Source organism: Littorina saxatilis, linkage group LG9 (genome assembly GCF_037325665.1).
Source record: "Littorina saxatilis isolate snail1 linkage group LG9, US_GU_Lsax_2.0, whole genome shotgun sequence".
Taxonomy (NCBI): Eukaryota; Metazoa; Mollusca; class Gastropoda; order Littorinimorpha; family Littorinidae; genus Littorina; species Littorina saxatilis.
The window spans coordinates 6,679,259-6,702,104 of NC_090253.1; the positions used below are offsets into that span (position 1 = coordinate 6,679,259).

General features: G+C 42.3%; 1 protein-coding gene and 1 long non-coding RNA gene across 2 annotated transcripts in view; both read left to right on the plus strand.

The window, feature by feature from the left end:
• LOC138975157 (sodium- and chloride-dependent GABA transporter ine-like) overlaps positions 1–12,329 on the plus strand; it is a 38,101-nt gene extending 25,772 nt beyond the window's left edge. The window contains exons 8-13 of the mRNA XM_070347822.1: positions 235–347; positions 7,354–7,494; positions 8,233–8,332; positions 8,832–8,932; positions 11,222–11,392; positions 11,901–12,329. Coding sequence (XP_070203923.1) covers positions 235–347; positions 7,354–7,494; positions 8,233–8,332; positions 8,832–8,932; positions 11,222–11,392; positions 11,901–12,062 — 788 coding nt within the window. The 3' untranslated portion in view covers positions 12,063–12,329. The remainder of the gene's footprint in view (positions 1–234; positions 348–7,353; positions 7,495–8,232; positions 8,333–8,831; positions 8,933–11,221; positions 11,393–11,900) is intronic.
• The window catches only part of LOC138975188 (uncharacterized), a 214,262-nt gene that overhangs the window by 133,485 nt on the left and 57,931 nt on the right, over positions 1–22,846 (plus strand). The gene's annotated exons all lie outside the window — the stretch shown is intronic.

The following is a 22,846-nucleotide window of genomic DNA, read 5'->3' on the forward strand; positions in this document are numbered from 1 at the left end:
CACGCGAGTACCCACATGTACACACTGTACACACACACACGTACACACACACAGAAAATGCATGCACGCATTCACACACACAACACATACACACACATCACCCCCTCCTTCACACACACACAAAGCAGATCATAGAGCCAACATCCACCAAAAAGTCACACTACAATATCCCAAGTTGTGAGCCAGGTGACAAAGCCCAGAGAGTGCATCGTGTGAGCGTGTGTGTGGTTGCAGGGCCGGGCCTGGTGTTTGTCATCTACCCTGAGGCCTTCACCACCATGCCCGTCGCACAGCTCTTCGCCTTCCTCTTCTTCTTCATGCTTGTCTGTCTCGGCATCGACAGCCAGGTATGTGGCTTTGAAGGTTGTTCTGAGGAACCCCCTCAATTTTTGAGTCACTTGAGAAAAAGTGACTCTATGTAATCGGTCAGTGTTAGTCTGTCTGTCCGGCCGGCCGTCCGTAGACACCACCTTAACGTTGGACTTTTCTCGGAAACTATCAAAGCGATTGGGCTCATATTTTGTTTAGTCGTGACCTCCAATGACCTCTACACTTTAACGATGGTTTCGTTGACCTTTGACCTTTTTCAAGGTCACAGGTCAGCGTCAAAGGAAAAATTAGACATTTTATATCTTTGACAAAGTTCATCGGATGTGATTGAAACTTTGTAGGATTATTCTTTACATCAAAGTATTTACATCTGTAGCCTTTTACGAACGTTATCTTCTTCTTCTTCTTCTTCTTCTTGGCGTTCGCAGAGGTTACACAATCAGTCCAGCACTGGTGATAAATGTTGTCGTTTTCTCCAACTCCTGTCGACTGCCGTATAGTTTGGTCTGCAAGGGAGTTGGTGACGGCCACACTTCTTTTCGTTCCTCATCTAGTAAGGGACATCGCTGTAAGATGTGTTCCGCTGTTTGGTCCTCTTGACCGCAGGCACAGGTTGGTGATGGCGCCAGCTTGAACTTTCGGTTCATGTGAGCATTGAGCCTGTTGTGGCCAGTACGCAGCCTGATGAGGTTGACTTGCTGCTCTCTGGACATTGTGTGGTAGTCATCTCTGTTTGTCCTTGGCCTCATCAATGCCTTGATGATTGTCTTCTGCTCACTAAAGCTGACACTGTTTTCAGGTTGGTCTTCCACGGCTCCTTCTTTTGCCAGCTCATCTGCCCTTTCATTTCCTGGTATCCCACAGTGTGCTGGTATCCACTGGAGGACAACTCTTCTGGTTTGTCTGACCATCTGTAATGCTTTGGCCAGCTGTGGGAGTTTGTCGTTCTCTAGGGCCTGAAGGACTGAAAGGGCGTCCGAGAGGAAGACAACTTGGTAGCAAGGGTCTGCGGAGTCCTGAACGAAGGAGGCGGCCTGCATGAGAGCTTCTGCTTCTGCTTTATAGTTTGTGCAGTGTTTGCCAGTGGCAACGCTGGATGTAGCTGTATGTCCCCCAGGGAACTGGATGAGAATGCCTGCACCTCCATTGAGCACGGCGTTAGTTGCTGATCCATCGGTGTATACATGGATCCACGCCTCTTTTGGGTACTGTTCGTCGATCAGGGCTAAGGTGAGTGCCTGTCGAGCTGTGTCATTCTGATCTTCTCCTGAGGTAACATGTGGAACACTGGTGCAGATCTGGATGCCTGGTTTCTCTGTTGCCTTGGGGGTTTCCTCTTCTTCTTGAGTCAGAGGTAGAGTGTTCTGTGGAAGGACTTCCCTGTACTGTCGAGAAAGTCTCTTGCTCTCGTGTACAAAACTGCTCCGTTTAAGCCGGTTCTTGGTGAGGTTGCTCAGTCTGTGCTTCATGGGGTGGTCGGGTAGGCACTTGAGCTTCTCGGCCTGTACCATAGTCTTAGCTTCTCTTCTCTGACAGAGGGGTTGGATGGTGGTAAGCTTCTCCATTTCCTTGATGGGCGTGGATTTCATTGCACCGGTGATGAGTCGGAGGGCCTGGTTTTGCACACGGTCAAGGGTCTGCAGATTTGTCTTGGCTGAGGTTGATCACGCTGTGGAGCCGTACTACGAACGTTATCAGAAAAACAAGGGAGATAACTAGCCTTTTCTGTTCGGCAACACACAACTTAACGTTGGGCTTTTCTCGGAAACTATAAAAGTGACCGGGCTCAAATTTTATGTGAACGTGACTCATTGTGTTGTGAATAGCAATTTCTTCCTGTCCATCTGATGCCTCATATAATATTCAGAACTGCGAAAGTGACTCGATCGAGCGTTTGCTCTTCTTGTTGTACCTTGTTTTCGCAGACTTTCTGTTCATAGGCTCTGTAAATTTAACCCCATTTTAAATACACCCTCCTTTTTATGACCTGTTTTTTAAACAATTTTTGGAGGTCTTAAAATGGAGGTTCCAATGTATTTCTGTTAGTGTTAACATATTTATGAAATTTACATTGATCAGTGTGAAAGCAACAGGTCAGTTAGCGGGGCTGAGGTACCCAAAGCCAAACTGGGTACCACCCAAATGGTTTGTTCGCAGCCACAGGGTCGAATTGGTGGATTTGTTCTGATTTTAACCTATCTGACCTTGCAGCTGGTTTCCACCCAAGTGTGGGGGGGGGGGGGGGATCCAGTTTGCTTTGTGCACCTCGTCCCTGGTCGCAAGTAGGGGCAGAAACAGGTAGCGTAGTGAATAGTGTGTTGTCAGTCCATGGGTTTACACCAAGTAGGGGCAGAAACAGGTAGCGTAGTGAATAGTGTGTTGTCAGTCCATGGGTTTACACCAAGTAGGGGCAGAAACAGGTAGTGTAGTGAATAGTGTGTTGTGAGTCCTTGGGTTTACACCAAGTAGGGGCAGAAACAGGTAGCGTAGTGAATAGTGTGTTGTAAGTCCATGGGTTTACACCAAGTAGGGGCAGAAACAGGTAGCGTAGTGAATAGTGTGTTGTGAGTCCATGGGTTTACACCAAGTAGATGCAGAAACAGGTAGCGTAGTGAATAGTGTGTTGTGAGTCCATGGGTTTACACCAAGTAGGGGCAGAAACAGGTAGCGTAGTGAATAGTGTGTTGTGAGTCCTTGGGTTTACACCAAGTAGGGGCAGAAACAGGTAGCGTAGTGAATAGTGTGTTGTAAGTCCATGGGTTTACACCAAGTAGGGGCAGAAACAGGTGGCGTAGTGAATAGTGTGTTGTAAGTCCTTGGGTTTACACCAAGTAGGGGCAGAAACAGGTAGCGTAGTGAATAGTGTGTTGTGAGTCCTTGGGTTTACACCAAGTAGGGGCAGAAACAGGTAGCGTAGTGAATAGTGTGTTGTGAGTCCATGGGTTTACACCAAGTAGGGGCAGAAACAGGTAGCGTAGTGATTAGTGTGTTGTGAGTCCTTGGGTTTACACCAAGTAGGGGCAGAAACAGGTAGCATAGTGAATAGTGTGTTGTGAGTCCATGGGTTTACACCAAGTTGGGGCAGAAACAGGTAGCGTAGTGAATAGTGTGTTGTGAGTCCATGGGTTTACACCAAGTAGGGGCAGAAACAGGTAGCGTAGTGAATAGTGTGTTGTGAGTCCATGGGTTTACACCAAGTAGATGCAGAAACAGGTGGCGTAGTGAATAGTGTGTTGTGAGTCCTTGGGTTTACACCAAGTAGGGGCAGAAACAGGTAGCGTAGTGAATAGTGTGTTGTGAGTCCTTGGGTTTACACCAAGTAGGGGCAAAAACAGGTAGCGTAGTGAATAGTGTGTTGTGAGTCCATGGGTTTACACCAAGTAGGGGCAGAAACAGGTAGCGTAGTGAATAGTGTGTTGTGAGTCCATCCTGGTTTACACCAAGTAGGGGCAGAAACAGGTAGCGTAGTGAATAGTGTGTTGTGAGTCCATCCTGGTTTACACCAAGTAGGGGCAGAAACAGGTAGCGTAGTGAATAGTGTGTTGTGAGTCCATGGGTTTACACCAAGTAGGGGCAGAAACAGGTAGCGTAGTGAATAGTGTGTTGTGAGTCCTTGGGTTTACACCAAGTAGGGACAGAAACAGGTGGCGTAGTGAATAGTGTGTTGTGAGTCCATGGGTTTACACCAAGTAGGGACAGAAACAGGTGGCGTAGCGAATAGTGTGTTGTGAGTCCATGGGTTTACACCAAGTAGGGACAGAAACAGGTGGCGTAGCGAATAGTGTGTTGTGAGTCCATGGGTTTACACCAAGTAGATGCAGAAACAGGTAGCATAGTGAATAGTGTGTTGTGAGTCCATGGGTTTACACCAAGTTGGGGCAGAAACAGGTAGCGTAGTGAATAGTGTGTTGTGAGTCCATGGGTTTACACCAAGTAGATGCAGAAACAGGTAGCATAGTGAATAGTGTGTTGTGAGTCCATGGGTTTACACCAAGTTGGGGCAGAAACAGGTAGCGTAGTGAATAGTGTGTTGTGAGTCCATGGGTTTACACCAAGTAGGGGCAGAAACAGGTGGCGTAGTGAATAGTGTGTTGTAAGTCCATGGGTTTACACCAAGTAGGGGCAGAAACAGGTCGCGTAGTGAATAGTGTGTTGTGAGTCCATGGGTTTACACCAAGTAGATGCAGAAACAGGTAGCGTAGTGAATAGTGTGTTGTAAGTCCATGGGTTTACACCAAGTAGGGGCAGAAACAGGTGGCGTAGTGAATAGTGTGTTGTAAGTCCATGGGTTTACACCAAGTAGGGGCAGAAACAGGTGGCGTAGTGAATAGTGTGTTGTGAGTCCATGGGTTTACACCAAGTAGGGGCAGAAACAGGTAGCGTAGTGAATAGTGTGTTGTCAGTCCATGGGTTTACACCAAGTAGGGGCAGAAACAGGTAGCGTAGTGAATAGTGTGTTGTGAGTCCATGGGTTTACACCAAGTAGGGGCAGAAACAGGTCGCGTAGTGAATAGTGTGTTGTGAGTCCATGGGTTTACACCAAGTAGGGGCAGAAACAGGTAGCGTAGTGAATAGTGTGTTGTGAGTCCATGGGTTTACACCAAGTAGGGGCAGAAACAGGTAGCGTAATGAATAGTGTGTTGTAAGTCCATGGGTTTACACCAAGTAGGGGCAGAAACAGGTCGCGTAGTGAATAGTGTGTTGTGAGTCCATGGGTTTACACCAAGTAGGGGCAGAAACAGGTGGCGTGGTGAATAGTGTGTTGTGAGTCCATGGGTTTACACCAAGTAGGGGCAGAAACAGGTGGCGTAGTGAATAGTGTGTTGTAAGTCCATGGGTTTACACCAAGTAGGGGCAGAAACAGGTGGCGTAGTGAATAGTGTGTTGTGAGTCCATGGGTTTACACCAAGTAGGGGCAGAAACAGGTGGCGTAGTGAATAGTGTGTTGTGAGTCCATGGGTTTACACCAAGTAGGGGCAGAAACAGGTAGCGTAGTGAATAATGTGTTGTGAGTCCATGGGTTTACACCAAGTAGGGGCAGAAACAGGCAGCGTAGTGAATAGTGTGTTGTAAGTCCATGGGTTTACAGCAAGTAGGGGCAGAAACAGGTAGCGTAGTGAATAGTGTGTTGTAAGTCCATGGGTTTACACCAAGTAGGGGCAGAAACAGGTAGCGTAGTGAATAGTGTGTTGTGAGTCCATGGGTTTACACCAAGTAGGGGCAGAAACAGGTAGCGTAGTGAATAGTGTGTTGTGAGTCCATGGGTTTACACCAAGTAGGGGCAGAAACAGGTAGCGTAGTGAATAGTGTGTTGTGAGTCCATGGGTTTACACCAAGTAGGGGCAGAAACAGGTAGCGTAGTGAATAGTGTGTTGTCAGTCCATGGGTTTACACCAAGTAGGGGCAGAAACAGGTAGCGTAGTGAATAGTGTGTTGTCAGTCCATGGGTTTACACCAAGTAGGGGCAGAAACAGGTAGCGTAGTGAATAGTGTGTTGTGAGTCCATGGGTTTACACCAAAGATTTCTTGCAAGATTTGTATCCAAGAGCATTCTGTGGGTATTCTCTGTATCCAAATACCTGTGTGCATGTGTCTGCGAGCAGTAATACAAAAACGTCAAGTTCAAACAGGCTAAGAAAACATAATTACATGCTTTAGGAGAAAAAACAAGTCGCGTGAGGCGAAATTACTACATTTAGTCAAGCTGTGGAACTCACAGAATGAAACTGAAGCACTGCATTTTTTCACAATGACCGTAGTCCGCCGCTTGTGCAAAACGGAGTGAAACTGACGAGCCTGTTCAGCGTGGTAGTGGTTTCGCTGTGCTGCATAGCACGCTTATCTGTACCTCTCTTTGTTTTAACTTTCTGAGCGTGTTTTTCATCCAAACATATCATATCTATATGTTTTTGGAATCAGGAACCAACAAGAAATAAGATGAAATTGTTTTTAAATCGATTTTGGAAATTTAATTTTGATCATAAATTTCCAAATAATCCATGCATTCTACACTGCCCACCCCCATCCCACCCTGAATAACTGTACATATTTAATGGTTGATGGTGTGTGTGTGTGTGTTAATGACTTTAAGTCTCCATGTGTGTGCGCCTTGGGTCGCCTGTTGGTGAGACATGTGCGCGTTACAAATATTCGTGTTATTATTATTATTATATGAGTGTGCATGAGTTGTTAATGCGAAAGAATGTGTATGAGTGCGCCTTGAGTCGCCTTGTGGTGAGATATGTGCGCGTTATAAATTCTCGTATTATTATAATTTTTATATTTTTAATTTTCAGAGCTTGTTTTTAATCCAAATATAACATATTTTTATGTTTTTGGAATCAGGAAATGATGTAGAATAAGATGAACGTAAATTTGGATCGTTTTATATAAAAAAAAAAATTATTACAATTTTCAGATTTTTAATTCTTCTTCTTCTTCTGCGTTCGATGTTGGTGGCCGTGCTAGATCCTCAGACCAGTGGCTGCCAGGAAGTCCGCAGTCAGATTTTTAATGACCAAAGTCATTAATTAATTTTTAAGCCACCAAGCTGAAATGCAATACCGAAGTCCGGCCTTCGTCGAAGATTGCTTGGCCAAAATTTCAATCAATTTGATTGAAAAATGAGGGTGTGACAGTGCCGCCTCAACTTTTACAAAAAGCTGTATATGACGTCATCAAAGGTATTTATCGAAAAAAAGAAAGAAACGTCCGGGGATATCATTCCCAGGAACTCTCATGTCAAATTTTATAGAGATCGGTCCAGTAGTTTGGTCTGAATCGCTCTTCACACACACATGCACAGACAGACACACACACATACACCACGACCATCGTCTCGATTCCCCCTCTATTGTTAAAACATTTAGTCAAAACTTGACTAAATGTAAAAAGAGAGAGAAAGAGATCGTCTTTTCAGTTTTTGAGGTCATTGTGGAGGTGTCCTAATTGTGCCCAGCACGTGGAGGTTGTTGTTAGTGAGATGTCCAAAAGCTTCTTAAAACAATCAAAACGTGTGTGCAGTTTGCGTCAGTGGAGGTGATCGTGACGACGATACAGGACCACTTTCCGGACGCTGTCAGGAAATACCTGCGTCGTAAAGAGGTGCTGGTCCTGGTGGTCTGCGTCGTGTCCTTCCTCTGTGGCCTGCCCAACATCACACAGGTTCGAGTTTCACCTTGCCAAGTGCAGTGGTATCAGTGCAGTAAAGCCTTTTTTTCTTTTTTACACCCCCGGTATAGGGGTGTGTATAGGATTCGGTCGATGTGTTTGTTTGTTTGTTTGTTTGTGTGTTTGTGTTCGCATATAGATCTCAAGAATGAACGGACCGATCGTCACCAAACTTGGTGAACAGGTTCTATACATTCCTGAGACGGTCCTTACAAAAATTGGGACCAGTCAAACACACGGTTAGGGAGTTATTGGTGGATTAAGATTCTACAAGGACTTATAGAGGGACATATTAAGGGTCAAAGGGAAATAACCTTCTCGGTTGGTGGCAGTGAGAATGGTAAGGACGGGGGTGTTTTTCCTACTTCGGAGGAATTTCTTGTTTTTTATGTATACTTTTCATCCTGAAGATTAATTGTGAGAAAGTGCTTGTCTGTTTTTTTTCATTTTGGAATTTACATCGTATGCAAGCTGCAAACGTCTAAGAAATAAAAAAAAACTTCTTGCCACATATATTTTCATGGTGAATGTATTAGGATTTCTAAGTATATAGAGCTAGAGCTCTTTGATGAATAGGGGAGTGTCAAGCCATAGCCATAAAGCAGATCAACGCTGTTCATCCTTGAATTAGGTGATTGTATTTTAGAAAGAAAAATCACTGCTGAATTCGTCCTTAACTTTGTTCTATTCATAAAGTGCATTGTGAAATAAGACAGATGTGTGTGTGCACAGGGAGGCATATGGTTCTTCACGCTGATCGACTATTACGCTGCCGCCCTGTCCCTCATGATGCTCGCCTTCTTCGAGGTCATCTCCATCACCTGGTTCTATGGTCAGACACGCTCGCATGCATACATGCACGCACACACACATGTACACACACACATGTACACACGCACAGACACACACACATGTACACACGCACAGACACACACACATGTACACATGCACAGACACATACACATGCATGCACACACAAAATGCGCGCATGCACGCACAGACATGCACGCACGCATGCAGATGTACATACATGCACACACTTACAATCACACTCGCACGAACCATCACACAAGCTGACAAACACACACTCCACTCAGACTCACACATACACACACACATGCTTACAAACACATGCAAATACACACACTCACATGCATGCACGTACCTACACACATGTGAGCAAGGAAGGAATATCAGAATTCATGTTGATATTTACACACATGTGAGCAAGGAAGGAATAATCAGAATTCATGTTGATATTTACACACATGTGAGCAAGGAAGGAATATCAGAATTCATGTTGATATTAATATACAAATGTTGTATTGCAGGTGCGAGACGGTTGTCGAATGACATCAAGGACATGACAGGAAGCGGTGCCAACTGGTTCTTTATTGCATGCTGGTACGTCCTCTCACCGCTCCTCATCTTTGTGAGTATACACTGAAAACATGTTTTGCATTTCTTCTTCCTTTATTGACTACAGTGGTACCTGTGATGTGAAGCCACTCCAAGGAGAGGACACCTCCGTTGAATAGTGAAAGGTTTAACCCAATGCCCCCTGAACCGCCCGGCATGGCCCGCCGGAAGTGCCCTATGAAATCCCTGAAACGCCCGGCATGGCCCGCTAAACACTAGGTCACCTACTTTCACTTTCGCTTTGAGCCTTACCCATAAGGCCTTGCGACCGGATGTGATTAATGCACTTCCTTCCGGCTGCTTCATTCTAGCGTTTGCAGAGTTTGAATCGATGCGATAGTGTGTTAGCTGTGAATTTTCAAAGTTTGAGATTGTTTTGTCTGACAAAATGGCGTTGAACGAAGGTTTGGAAGTATGGTGTTCGATCATGGGGAACTCAGATGACGATTCTGACACGCCTTTCGAAGGTTTTCTACTTGAAGAGGTGAAAGGGGATGAGTCTGACATCAATCTGGGTGTTGTTATTCGACAACAGGACTTTCGGGAGGATTTTTCTGGGAGTTTTCAACATATATTGGTGTAAGGCTGACACGTTGGACGTTTTTGAAGAACTGCACTTGCTGGATGTTTTTTTTTAAACAACATTTATTACATTGGAAGTGGACAGAACATACTTGCATATGAAACTATAGTGTATTCTCGAGTTATTCTGCCATCTTCTATATAAATGTGAGTACTCTATGATTTTATATGAATTGTTTTGTTTTGTATGTGTGCATGTTGTGCAGAGTAGTTTCCCTTTGCTCAGGATTAAGAAGGCTGCCTGCAATTTTTTGTCAGGGGGCATTGGGTTAATTGATTGGTGTGTGTGTTTCAGGGTATCTTGATAGCAAAAGGGTTAATTGATTGGTGTGTGTGTTTCAGGGTATCTTGATAGCAAAAGGGTTAATTGATTGGTGTGTGAATTTCAGGGTATCTTGATAGCAAAAGGGTTAATTGATTGGTGTGTGTGTTTCAGGGTATCTTGATAGCAAAAGGGTTAATTGATTGGTGTGTGACTTTCAGGGTATCTTGATAGCAAAAGGGTTAATTGATTGGTGTGTGTGTTTCAGGGTATCTTGATAGCAAAAGGGTTAATTGATTGGTGTGTGTGTTTCAGGGTATCTTGATAGCAAAAGGTTTAATTGATTGGTGTGTGTGTTTCAGGGTATCTTGATAGCAAAAGGGTTAATTGATTGGTGTGTGTGTTTCAGGGTATCTTGATAGCAAAAGGTTTAATTGATTGGTGTGTGTGTTTCAGGGTATCTTGATAGCTAAAGGGTTAATTGATTGGTGTGTGTGTTTCAGGGTATCTTGATAGCAAAAGGTTTAATTGATTGGTGTGTGTGTTTCAGGGTATCTTGATAGCAAAAGGGTTAATTGATTGGTGTGTGTGTTTCAGGGTATCTTGATAGCAAAAGGGTTAATTGATTGGTCTTGATAGCAAAAGGGTTAATTGATTGGTGTGTGTGTTTCAGGGTATCTTGATAGCAAAAATGTTAATTGATTGGTCTTGATAGCAAAAGGGTTAATTGATTGGTGTGTGTGTTTCAGGGTATCTTGATAGCAAAAGGGTTAATTGATTGGTGTGTGTGTTTCAGGGTATCTTGATAGCAAAAGGTATAATTGATTGGTGTGTGTGTTTCAGGGTATCTTGATAGCAAAAGGGTTAATTGATTGGTGTGTGTGTTTCAGGGTATCTTGATAGCAAAAGGGTTAATTGATTGATGTGTGTGTTTCAGGGTATCTTGATAGCAAAAGGTTTAATTGATTGGTGTGTGAATTTCAGGGTATCTTGATAGCAAAAGGGTTAATTGATTGGTGTGTGTGTTTCAGGGTATCTTGATAGCAAAAGGGTTAATTGATTGGTGTGTGTGTTTCAGGGTATCTTGATAGCAAAAGGTTTAATTGATTGGTGTGTGAATTTCAGGGTATCTTGATAGCAAAAGGTTTAATTGATTGGTGTGTGTGTGTGTTTCAGGGTATCTTGATAGCAAAAGGTTTAATTGATTGGTGTGTGAATTTCAGGGTATCTTGATAGCAAAAGGGTTAATTGATTGGTGTGTGTGTTTCAGGGTATCTTGATAGCGAAAGGGTTAATTGATTGGTGGGTGTGTTTCAGGGTATCTTGATAGCGAAAGGGTTAATTGATTGGTGGGTGTGTTTCAGGTTATCTTGATAACAAAAGGGTTAATTGATTGGTGTGTGTGTTTCAGGGTATCTTGATAGCAAAAGGGTTAATTGATTGGTGTGTGTGTTTCAGGGTATCTTCATCTTCAGCATGATCCAGTACCGCCCCCTGTCGATGGCCGGCTACACGTACCCGGTGTGGGCCCAGGTGTTGGGCTGGTTCATCGCGCTCTCCTCCGTCCTGTGTGTCCCTCTGGGCATGATGCACGCCGTGTACAGCGCCAAGGGTCCTAACATCTTCAGGGTGAGTGTGTGTGTGTGTGTGTGTGTGTGTGTGTGTCCCTCTGGGCATGCTGCACGCCGTGTATAGCGCCAAGGGTCCTAACATCTTCTGGGTGAGTGTAGTGGTGTGTGTGTGTGTCCCTATGGGCATGCTGCACGCCGTGTATAGCGCCAAAGGTCCTAACATCTTCAGGGTGAGTGTGTGTGTGTGTGTCCCTCTGGTCATGCTGCACGCCGTGTATAGCGCCAAAGGTCCTAACATCTTCAGGGTGAGTGTGTGTGTGTGTCTGTATGTGTGTGTGTGCGTGAGTTTGAGTGTGTGTGGTGGGTGTGTGTGTGTGTTTCTGTGTGTGTGGGTCTTTCTTTCTGTGTGTGTGTCTTTGTCTGTGTATGCAGTGAACTAATCATTTAAGTGAGACATAACTTAGTATGGAAGTCTACAGTAAATCAGCACATAGTATTTGCTGAGAAATGTTCTCCGTCTTTTCTTTTCCCTTTGCATAATCCAAATCACATTTTCTTTTTTTCAGAAATTTCAGAACAGTCTGAAACCGATGGTGGAAACAGAGAGCGCCCTGCCAATCACCTGTCAGCTGACCCACCTCACGGAAAAGCCGCCGGTTTCCACCTTTGTAGATGCTGGGGGGAGGGGGTTGTGGTCCGACCCTCCCAGAGACTGCACCAAGCTCTGATCTCTGTAGCACCACCTCCTGATCTCTGTAGCAACACCTCCTGATGTACGATTGTGTTTGGTGTGTGTTTGATTGTTGCTACTCTCTTCGTGTTTGAAGTGTGTGTTATGGTTGCAGTCCTTAGTGAATGATAGTTTAGTAGAAACAGTCAAAGACTGTCTAAAATCTGAGAAAATCAGGTATTAAAAGAGAGGGAGTCTTAAAACAGGGGTCTGTTAACAGACATTAAGAACAACAAATCTTAAAAAGCAGGGTCTTAAAAGGGGGGGGGGGGGGGGGGTGTATCCTAACTAACTTGGTAGGTTCTTAAAAGGGGTTTTCACTTTACTTTGTCACTTGTATTTGTTGTCTTTTTCATGACATATTATGTGAAGTATGTGTTGAGATCATTTGCTGTTTTGAACCCATTGTGTTACATAAAACTGCGCTTATCTATGAGATTAAATGTATTGTTATTTTAGGCAAACATTGAAATCCATGTACATCACTACATGTCATTTGTCGTTGTACTGTTTGGTCTGCACGTATTGTTTAACTTTTTCGCGACGCGCCGCCCGAATACAAGCGTTCACTGATCATGCCGTTGTCAGCACGCCGCCAGAATCCGTGCGTAAGGTGCGTGAGTCGCTTCGCCTCACACCGCCTTAATAGTAGCGTTGGAAGTGGAAAATACCACGCTGGGGATTTTCCATACGAAAACCCACGTCATAGGTTCAGAGGTCGGCTGCATTACCATACGCGACAAATAACTCCCAGAACAGTTGATTTCATTGGTTAGTTTGGATACTACAGGTCATTGACGGGACCAACCCATGCCTTAGTTTCATATTTAGGATTCCAAAATGTCGCGAGTTGTCAGTGTTGTTGCGAAGCGAAGCGGCGTGCAGAAGGAAGGTAGTGACTGTGTGTGCATGAAACAGTGGTGTTGTGATAGATGGATAAGTGAGTGATGAGGGTGAATGAGCTATTAGCCAAATCAAGAGCTCGAGGTGTCAATGCTACTTTGGCCAAAACCCAATGCAAGCGGACGGACGCGATTCTGGTGCCGGGAATGTTCCGGCTGTGGCCACATGGCTGTGGCGCTTTGTGTTGATCCGTGCTTCGAAGTGTGGCACACAAAGAAGGATGTTCTCCGTGCATAAACCGAGTTCTAAACAAGTCATTTATACAAAAACTGTAAATACTGTGACAGCAAGTGTTTCTTTTCTTCTATGGATAAAACCCAACGCAATGGGACTCGATTCTGGTGCCTGGAATGTGGTGTGGCGTTTTGCGTTGAGCTGTGCTCTGTGGCACTGTAAATACTGTGACAGCAAGTGTTTCTTTTCTTCTACATGGATATATTCATCATAGTCATCACCCAGTCATCTCATTGTATCATTCAGGTTAGTAAATTCTTTTTTGAGTATTCACTAACAACATTTTGTGCATATTTTCAAACATGTCTGTAGTATTTATGTGGTGCCTCTGGACTTTTTTTTATTTAAATTGTTGACATTTTCAATAGCATACCACACAAACACAACAAGCCTTTTGACAAATACAAAGTACATTTCTGAAACAATGAAAGATCTTTCTTTAATTGTGTGCAAAAAGTAAGTCTCCACATGTACTAGTTTTTTTACAATATTTTTTTCAAAATACAATATTTTTTTCAAAATTTTCAAATTTTGGTTGTCAGCAGGCTATTTATTGACATTTTCAATAGCATACCACACAAACACAACAAGCCTTTTGACAAATACAAAGTACATTTCTGAAACAATGAAAAATCTTTCTTTAATTGTGTGCAAAAAGTAAATCCCCACATGTACTAGTTTTTTTACAATATTTTTTTCAAAATACAATATTTTTTTCAAAATGTCCCAATTTTGGTTGTCAGCAGGCTATTTATATGCTTTGGCGCATGCGTTCTGAGTGTATAGTCATGTCATAGGGTGGACGTGTTGAAAGAGTTAAACAGATGTTGTTCACCGGTTGTGATGAGGAATTTTGTTGGAAATACCAGTTTCTCCCTCAGCCATTTGAAGTTTTTAAACAGGGTAGTACTGGGTACGTTTAATTGTGAATATCATGAACAGGAAGTGAGTGTTCTGGAACACACTAGTTCAGATTTCTGTGCCGAGTTTGGTTGTTTTCATTTGGAACAATCACAGACGCGACAATGAATTCACCAAGATCATGATTTTGACTGTCATTCAGTTAGAAATGTTTGCCTGTGTATTTTGTTTTTGCAAGTATCTAATGCATTATAGAAACTAAGGACTGTCCTTAACTCAAGATCATTTCTCAACTCAATTTACTAGGGCTAAACAATTCTACCAGGGCTAAACAATTCTATAGGGCTAAACAATTCTACTAGTAAACAATTCTACTAGGGCTAAACAAGTCTATAGGGCTAAACAATTCTATAGGGCTAAAAAAATTCTACTTGGGCTAAACAATTCTATAGGGCTAAACAATTCTACTAGGGCTAAACAATTCTACTTGGGCTAAACAATTCTATAGGGCTAAAGAATTCTACTAGGGCTAAACAATTCTATAGGGCTAAAGAATTCTACTAGGGCTAAACAATTCTATAGGGCTAAACAATTCTACTAGGGCTAAACAATTCTATAGGGCTAAACAATTCTACTGGGGCTAAACAATTCTATGGGGCTAAACAATTCTACTAGGGCTAAACAATTCTATAGGGCTAAACAATTCTATATGGCTAAGCAATTCTATAGGGCTAAACAATTCTACTAGGGTTAAACAATTCTACTAGGGCTAAACACTTCTACTAGGGCTAAACAAATCTACTAGGGCTAAACAATTCTACTAGGGCTAAACAATTCTATAGGGCTAAACAATTCTATAGGGCTAAACAATCCTACTAGGGCTAAACAATTCTATAGGGCTAAACAATTCTACTGGAGCTAAACAATTCTGTAGCGCTAAGCAATTCTATAGGGCTAAACAATTCTGTAGGGCTAAGCAATTCTATAGGGCTAAACAATTCTGTAGGGCTAAGCAATTCAATGGGGCTAAACAATACTATAGGGCTAAACAATTCTACTAGGGTTAAACAACAATTCTACTAGGGCTAAACAATTCTACTAGGGCTAAACAATTCTATAGGGCTAAGCAATTCTACTAGGGCTAAACAATTCTATAGGGCTAAGCAATTCTATAGGGCTAAACAATTCTACTAGGGCTAAACAAATCTATTAGGGCAATTCTATAGGGCTAAACAATTGTATAGGGCTAAAATCGACAGCAGTCAAAGGCATTGAAAGGCTGATGAAAATAAAGGCAGCAGTGGAACCCCCCTTTTAAGACTCTCGTCCTTTTAAGACTCTTTTCATATCCTCTGTAAATGTGCCCCTATTTTAAGCTTCCTTCGTTTTGAGACCAGCTTTTCTCACATTTTGGGAGGTCTCAAAAGGGGAGTTGTACTATAGAGCTAAATTAGAGGCGTTAATTACTATAGAGCTACATTAGAGGCGTTAATTACTATAGAGCTAAATTAGAGGCGTTAATTACTATAGAGCTAAATTAGAGGCGTTAATACTATAGAGCTAAATTAGAGGCGTTAAAAGGCTGATGAAAATAAAGGTGGTACTATAGAGCTAAATTAGAGGCGTTAAAAGGCTGATGAAAATAAAGGTGGTACTATAGAGCTAAATTAGAGGCGTTAAAAGGCTGATGAAAATAAAGGTGGTACTATAGAGCTAAATTAGAGGCGTTAAAAGGCTGATGAAAATAAAGGCAGCACTCTTTTCAGAGATGCACAATGTATTTCTTACATGTTATCTGATGGAATGTTTGATCTGTACTTTTACATACATCTTTTTTATATTTAGTCAAGTTTTGACTAAATATTTTAACATCGAGGGGGAATCGAAACGAGGGTCGTGGTGTATGTGCGTGTGTGTGTGCGTGTGTGTGTGTGTCTGTGTGTGTGTGTGTGTAGAGCGATTCAGACTAAACTACTGGACCGATCTTTATGAAATTTGACATGAGAGTTCCTGGGTATGAAATCCCCGAACGTTTTTTTCATTTTTTTGATAAATGTCTTTGATGACGTCATATCCGGCTTTTCGTGAAAGTTGAGGCGGCACTGTCACGCCCTCATTTTTCAACCAAATTGGTTGAAATTTTGGTCAAGTACTCTTCGACGAAGCCCGGGGTTCGGTATTGCATTTCAGCTTGGTGGCTTAAAAATTAATTAATGACTTTGGTCATTAAAAATCTGAAAATTGTAAAAAAAAATAAAAATTTATAAAACGATCCAAATTTACGTTTATCTTATTCTCCATCATTTGCTGATTCCAAAAACATATAAATATGTTATATTCGGATTAAAAACAAGCTCTGAAAATTAAATATATAAAAATTATTATCAAAATTTTTTTTTCGAAATCAATTTAAAAACACTTTCATCTTATTCCTTGTCGGTTCCTGATTCCAAAAATATATAGATATGATATGTTTGGATTAAAAACACGCTCAGAAAGTTAAAACGAAGAGAGGTACAGAAAAGCGTGCTATCCTTCTCAGCGCAACGAATACCCCGCTCTTCTTGTCAATTCCACGTGCACTGCCTTTGCCACGGGCGGTGGAGTGACGATGCTACGAGTTATACGGTCTTGCTGCGTTGCGTTGCGTTCAGTTTCATTCTGTGAGTTCGACAGCTACTTGACTAAATATTGTATTTTCGCCTTACGCGACTTGTTTTTTATTATCATGATTAGTTTCAAAAATGTGGAATAGTTTTGTGTGATTGTTAAACTGTCCTCTAACACATGCAGATTTTTGACCGTTTCTGTGTTCCATGCGAGTATTTTGACCAACGAGGACTGATTTTAGGTGACCAGATTTGTTAAAGCTGTCAGGCTGGGACCCTTTTTGTTTATAAATGGCATTGAAAGTGAAGCTTGTCATTAACGGACTTCTTGAAGCTTGCTGCACAACGCTTTGGCACTGAGTTTTTTGTAAAAAGACTTACAGAAGTCTTCGCGGAGTCAACTTCTCGCAATCGCACTCGATAAAGGACAGTCTTAATGGAAGACGAATAAAAATTTTGATTTAAAAATATCAGGGTGATTTCTTATAAGGAGTGGCCCTTTTATACTTTTTGTTGATACATAACATATACCGTAATACACTTTTATCATGTAAAAAGTAAAAAGTAGTGAGAAGCTGACTCACATCTTAACTGTTGGATCAGTATCAACAATTTTGTGAGCCTGCCCATGTTCAAGTTTTATTTTCTTGACGTGTCGAATCATTTACTATTACCGTTAGCATATCAGAAATAAATATGTATACTGCCCCTGTTCTGTTTTGAAATACTGTCATAAGTGCATTTTATTTGTTAACTCATTGTGGACAAATTATGAGACCTGTTAGTGTGACTGGGTAACTACTCTGCAAAACATTATCATACATATTTGCAGGCAACCTGACCTGAACATCTCTTCCCCTTTTTGTCCTTAACTTCAGTTTAAAATCAAAATATGTTTTGCATACTCAGAATGCGTGGGGGTTGAACAAGAAAGTTTGAGAGTTTAATCAAACATATCACTCATTATCTCACTTATGTTGATCCTAGATATAACTCTATGTTGGTTAACAGGTCGTTTTCTTTGCCTGTGCATGTATAGTTTGTTGGTTATGTTTGGTCGGTTTCTTTGCCTGTGCGTGTATAGTATGCTTGGTCGATGTATGTATTGTAAAGCGCTAAGAGTAGACATTTTTCTAGAATAGCGCTATAAAAGTTTGCATTATTATTATTAACATGCTTGGCAGATGTGCATTGATGCTGCTTTTCTTTACTTGGTTTTCTCTCCTTAAGCATGTATAATGAAGTCAGGGATTTGTCTCTGTCATGTTATATAGTGGTACCTGCATTGTGAGGCCCCTCTGATGAGAGAACATCTCCCAAGAAAGGACATATCTGGACTCAAGTATACCTGTCATGACAGGCCACCTGCAGTGTAGGGACAATTTTTGCTTGTCCCAAGTGTGTCCTTTCATCACAGGTACCACTGTAACTGTAAATGCCAGTTCTGTATATTATTTTTCAAGCAATAAAGTAAAATATGCTATGTTACATGAATGCATGATAAGCCTTTCTGGTGCATGCTCGGTTGAGGAAAGTGAGTGGCTTGCATTACCAGAGTTATATCAATACATTTATTTTTCAATATTTTTTGAAAGTGTAAAGAGACTGGCATACTGCCAAACGGAGGCGTTGGAGCATGTACATGTACTTAAGCATGGACTCCAGGTGGCCTGTCATGACAGGTATACTTGAGTCCAGATAATAGACAAGGACAACAGGGCGGGGATATAGCTCAGTTGGTAGCGCGCTGGATTTGTATTCAGTTGGCCGCTGTCAGCGCGAGTTCGATCCCAGGTTCGGCGGAAATTTATTTCACAGAGTCAACTTTGTGTGCAGACTCTCTTCGGTGTCCGAACCACCCCCCGTGTATACTATATTGGGTGTGCACGTTAAAGATCCCACGATTGACAAAAGGGTTTTTCCTGGCAAAATTGCTTTGGCACAGTTAATAATTGTCTACCATACCCGTGTGACTTGGAATAAGGCCGTGAAAGGTAAATATGCGCCGACATGGCTGCAATCTACTGGCCGTATAAAATTTCATCTCACATGGCATCACTGCAGAGCGCCTAGAACTGTACCCACGGAATATGCGCGATATAAGCCTCATTGATTGATTGATTGATTTGATGTACATGTAATCAGAAAAAGTTCGATTTTCAATCATAATTCCTTGCCCTTCAACATCAGATTGGTTTTTGTTCAGAAGTAAGGCAAAAAAAAAAATTGTCTGTTTACGGTATCCCGACCGACCCTATTTTTTCGCGCGACCCTAGACTTTTTTTTGGCATTTGGGAAGAAAAAAATTATAATAAAAAATTAAAAAGTGTTTTTTGGCAAAATAACTTGAAAATATGGGGGGTTTTTTTGGGGAAAAAAAAAATCCCGACCTACCGACCCTTTTTTTGTTGCCTATGTTACCTTAAACAGATTTTTGTTTGGGGGGGGGGGCCTTAACTGCATGGATGGGACTGAAAAATGTCATGAATCGTGAACCCCCCAAAAAAGGCCATAATCGAATCCGGATTTTTGGCATATACCGGAAGAATCCCACCAATGGTAACTGTAAAATGAAACCCTTCAGCAAGAGGTCGATCTTGGTGAAAGACACTTTGTGTTGTCCAGTGATGCGTCGTCTTTCCCGGACTGTGACGTCTGAACATCTGAGAAACTAAGGGAAGTCAAAAGTTAGGTGTAAATTTATTAGCTCTGGATCTGGATCTGGATTCCTAGTGGGTGTCCTGGTTGTGAGATTACATCACAGGAGCTGAATTTGGCTGAAGAATTTCAGCTGGATTTTTGTAATTTACATTAGCGGAGGACAGTTTTACATGAGTGTGGTGTCATTGGATGTTTCTTTGGTTTTTGCGAGATTTTCATTTTGCCTTTGAGTAGTTTTTGTGTAGGCGTGGGAGGGGTGTGTTTGTATTTTATTTCATTTTTCTATTTTTATCAAAATGGTTTTTTTCAGAAGTTAACTTATTAAAGCTTTTAAAGCTTTGCGTTTGTTGGCAGGTAAACAACTTTTGTTGTGGAGCATATGCATTCAAACATTGCATTACTCATTCATTTTAGTTGAATCAAAATTGTAATGAATCTCAATGCCATGAAAACTAAACGACACAAATGTGTCCACCCTTTGATGTGATTAATTACACCTGAGTTTTGTGTAATAGATTTTGATTTTACTAGTTTTTAATCCATAATCGTACAGGTAATATGTTCTGTTTTGAATTAAGTGACAAGTGGTAAACTGTTTCAGGGCAGAGTTGTACAAAAACTGAAGAACAGATTTCCTGTACAGATATTTTTATTCATTACTTTTTTCCCCGTCTATTGACTTTTGAGAGTGTTATGTATTAATTATGTATCATGAGATTAAGTGTTGTGCATTAATGATGTATATCATGGGATCACAATTGTCATGTATACCTGGCGTAGTACTGTGACACATGCTGACGTAAGCAGTTCATTATTGATTGATAAATGTGGTTTTCATCGACAAAAATAAATGATCTCATAGGTTACTGTTTTCTATCTGTGTGGAGTTGATTGTTCGGGTCAGTTGAGGCATTCTCAATCCTGATGCACAAGGATATGAAGAGACATAAGCTACTATAGTTCTCTGGCAGCATTACCTTTTACATCCGACACCTTTTTTTTCTTGAACTTTAGTTGGTGTCCCAGACTCACTGTGTAAAAGACCTATGTGTCTCTGATGTGTTGTGTAATTTTGTTGGATTAATTTTGATTTTACATAGGAATGGTTTGAGATGTTTACAGAGTATTAGCCACAGCATATTTCATGAAAATACAACTGGCTGTAATGAGCTACATGTCACAGTATTTAGTAATATCTTTCTGTGTAGATGTTGCAATGAACATCCTAAAAGGCTGTACAGTTTTATCTGGTGGCTAAAAAAGTTCGGGGCAAATTTTGTGACGACATTGTTCTCTCGCAGTACTAAACAGCCCCCTTCGGTGTACGGTTGTTCTCTCACAGTACTAGACAGCCCAACACAGACCTAAACGGCCCACTTTGGTGTACGGTTTACATGTGTTGCTATGAAGCTTCACACTCCCAGATACTGGTAACATAACGCACTTTGGTGTACGGTTTACATGTGTTGCTGTGAAGCTGCACACTCCCAAATACTGGTAACGTTCACCTTTCTTTCTGATGCCAGTGGCTGGCACTAGGCCCACTGTCAGATGCGGGAATATATTCATCACTGAAAGGCGCAGAGAGAAATGTAAGCTTTGGGAAACCCCGGCTTTGTATAAATAAGGAAAATAATCGTAGCTCGGTTGGTCGCTATCAGCGTGGGTTCGATCCCCACGTTCGGCGAGAGATTTATTTCTCTTGGGTAAAAAATCTAAAAAATATTCAAATTCGGGGGGCTTTGCCCCTGGACCCCACTGGGGGCCTCCTGCGGCCCGGCCGCAGGAGGCCCCCGCCTTTGTAAGCTTTCTTTCTTTCTTTATTTGGTGTTTAACGTCGTTTTCAACCACGAAGGTTATATCGCGACGAGGGAAAGGGGGGAGATGGGACTTTGTAAGCTGAACTCACTTGCTAGGCCCTGCAAAGAAGACAGCCACAGCGGGCTTGTTCAAATTAAAGTATCACATATCTTCAACGTATTACCAATACCTGTCCCAATATAGACCAGTTGGTCTAAGAGGACGTTAAACCCTAATAGTCTGTCAGTCCTGCCCCGGTAAATCTTTAGGCTCTCTTTTCTGGCCAAGCTTTTACATGGGACAAGACCCCCCCGCGGGTTAGGGGGAAGGATTTACCCCTCCCTGGTCCCCCCGCGGGTTAGGGGGAAGGATTTACCCCTCCCTGGTCCCCCCGCGGGTTAGGGGGAAGGATTTACCCCTCCCTGGTCCCCCCGCGGGTTAGGGGGAAGGATTTACCCCTCCCTGGTCCCCCCGCGGGTTAGGGGGAAGGATTTACCCCTCCCTGGTCCCCCCGCGGGTTAGGGGGAAGGATTTACCCCTCCCTGGTCCCCCCGCGGGTTAGGGGGAAGGATTTACCCCTCCCTGGTCCCCCCGCGGGTTAGGGGGAAGGATTTACCCCTCCCTGGTCCCCCCGCGGTTTAGGGGGAAGAATTTACCCCAGCATGTCGTAAGAGGCGACCAACGGATTCCGTTTCTCTTTTTACCCTTGTTAAGTGTTTCTTGTATAGAATATACAGGCATGGTACTGAAGGAATGGCAATTTCAGCTGAAATAAAGCCGGGGGTCCATGGGGCCGCTCAGGCCCCCTGGTGGGGTCAAGGGGCAGCGCCCCTTGTGGGGGTCAGGGGGCAACGCCCCCTGAAGCTGACGACTTTTTACCAATTCAAATGTGTTTAGTGCCCTCTCCTTGAAGCTGAGAGGGATATAAGTGAAAGATAACAAGGCTTGAGTAAGAAAAAATAATAATCTCAAGTCATCAGATTTTTTTTTGATTTTTTTTTTAATTTTTTTTCTTTTTATTTTTTGGATTTTCGTTTTCGGCGGATTTCCGCCGATCGGCGGAAGAGTACCATGCCTGAATATAGTCAATTTTTGTAAAGATTTTAGTCAAGCAGTATGTAAGAAATGTTAAGTCCTTTGTAATGGAAACTTGCATTCTCCCAGTAAGGTAATACATTGTACTACCTTACAAACCCCTGGAGCAAATTTTTGATTAGTGCTTTTGTGAAGAAACAATCGACTATCCCATCTCCCCCCGTCGCGATATAACCTTTGTGGTTGAAAACTACGTTAAACACCAAATAAAGAAAGAACATGGTACAAGGCCATCCCTCTACCAGTGGCTTTAAAGAAATGAAAACAATTCCCACTTTTTCACAAATTAATTCATGACAAAATTCCCACTCTGTACAGGAATTGAGCAGTCAAGATGTTGAATTTTGGTGTTGGTCCACGTGGAGGAATGGTCTTCCCAGGCAAGAACTTCGGTCTGCTCACTATCTCGGAGCAGACCTGTTTTTTACAGGTGGTTGCAGAGTACCCCGTAGCATTAACTAAGTGATCTACAGTTAAGATTCCTATATTGTGCTGTACATTTTTTTTTTAATTAGGATTTGATGCAAGTAAATTGATTCTTATTGAATAGCTCCAGATTTCAGAATTTGTATTTGCGCGTGTGTGTGTGCATCTGATGCTATTCAAAGTATGAAATATG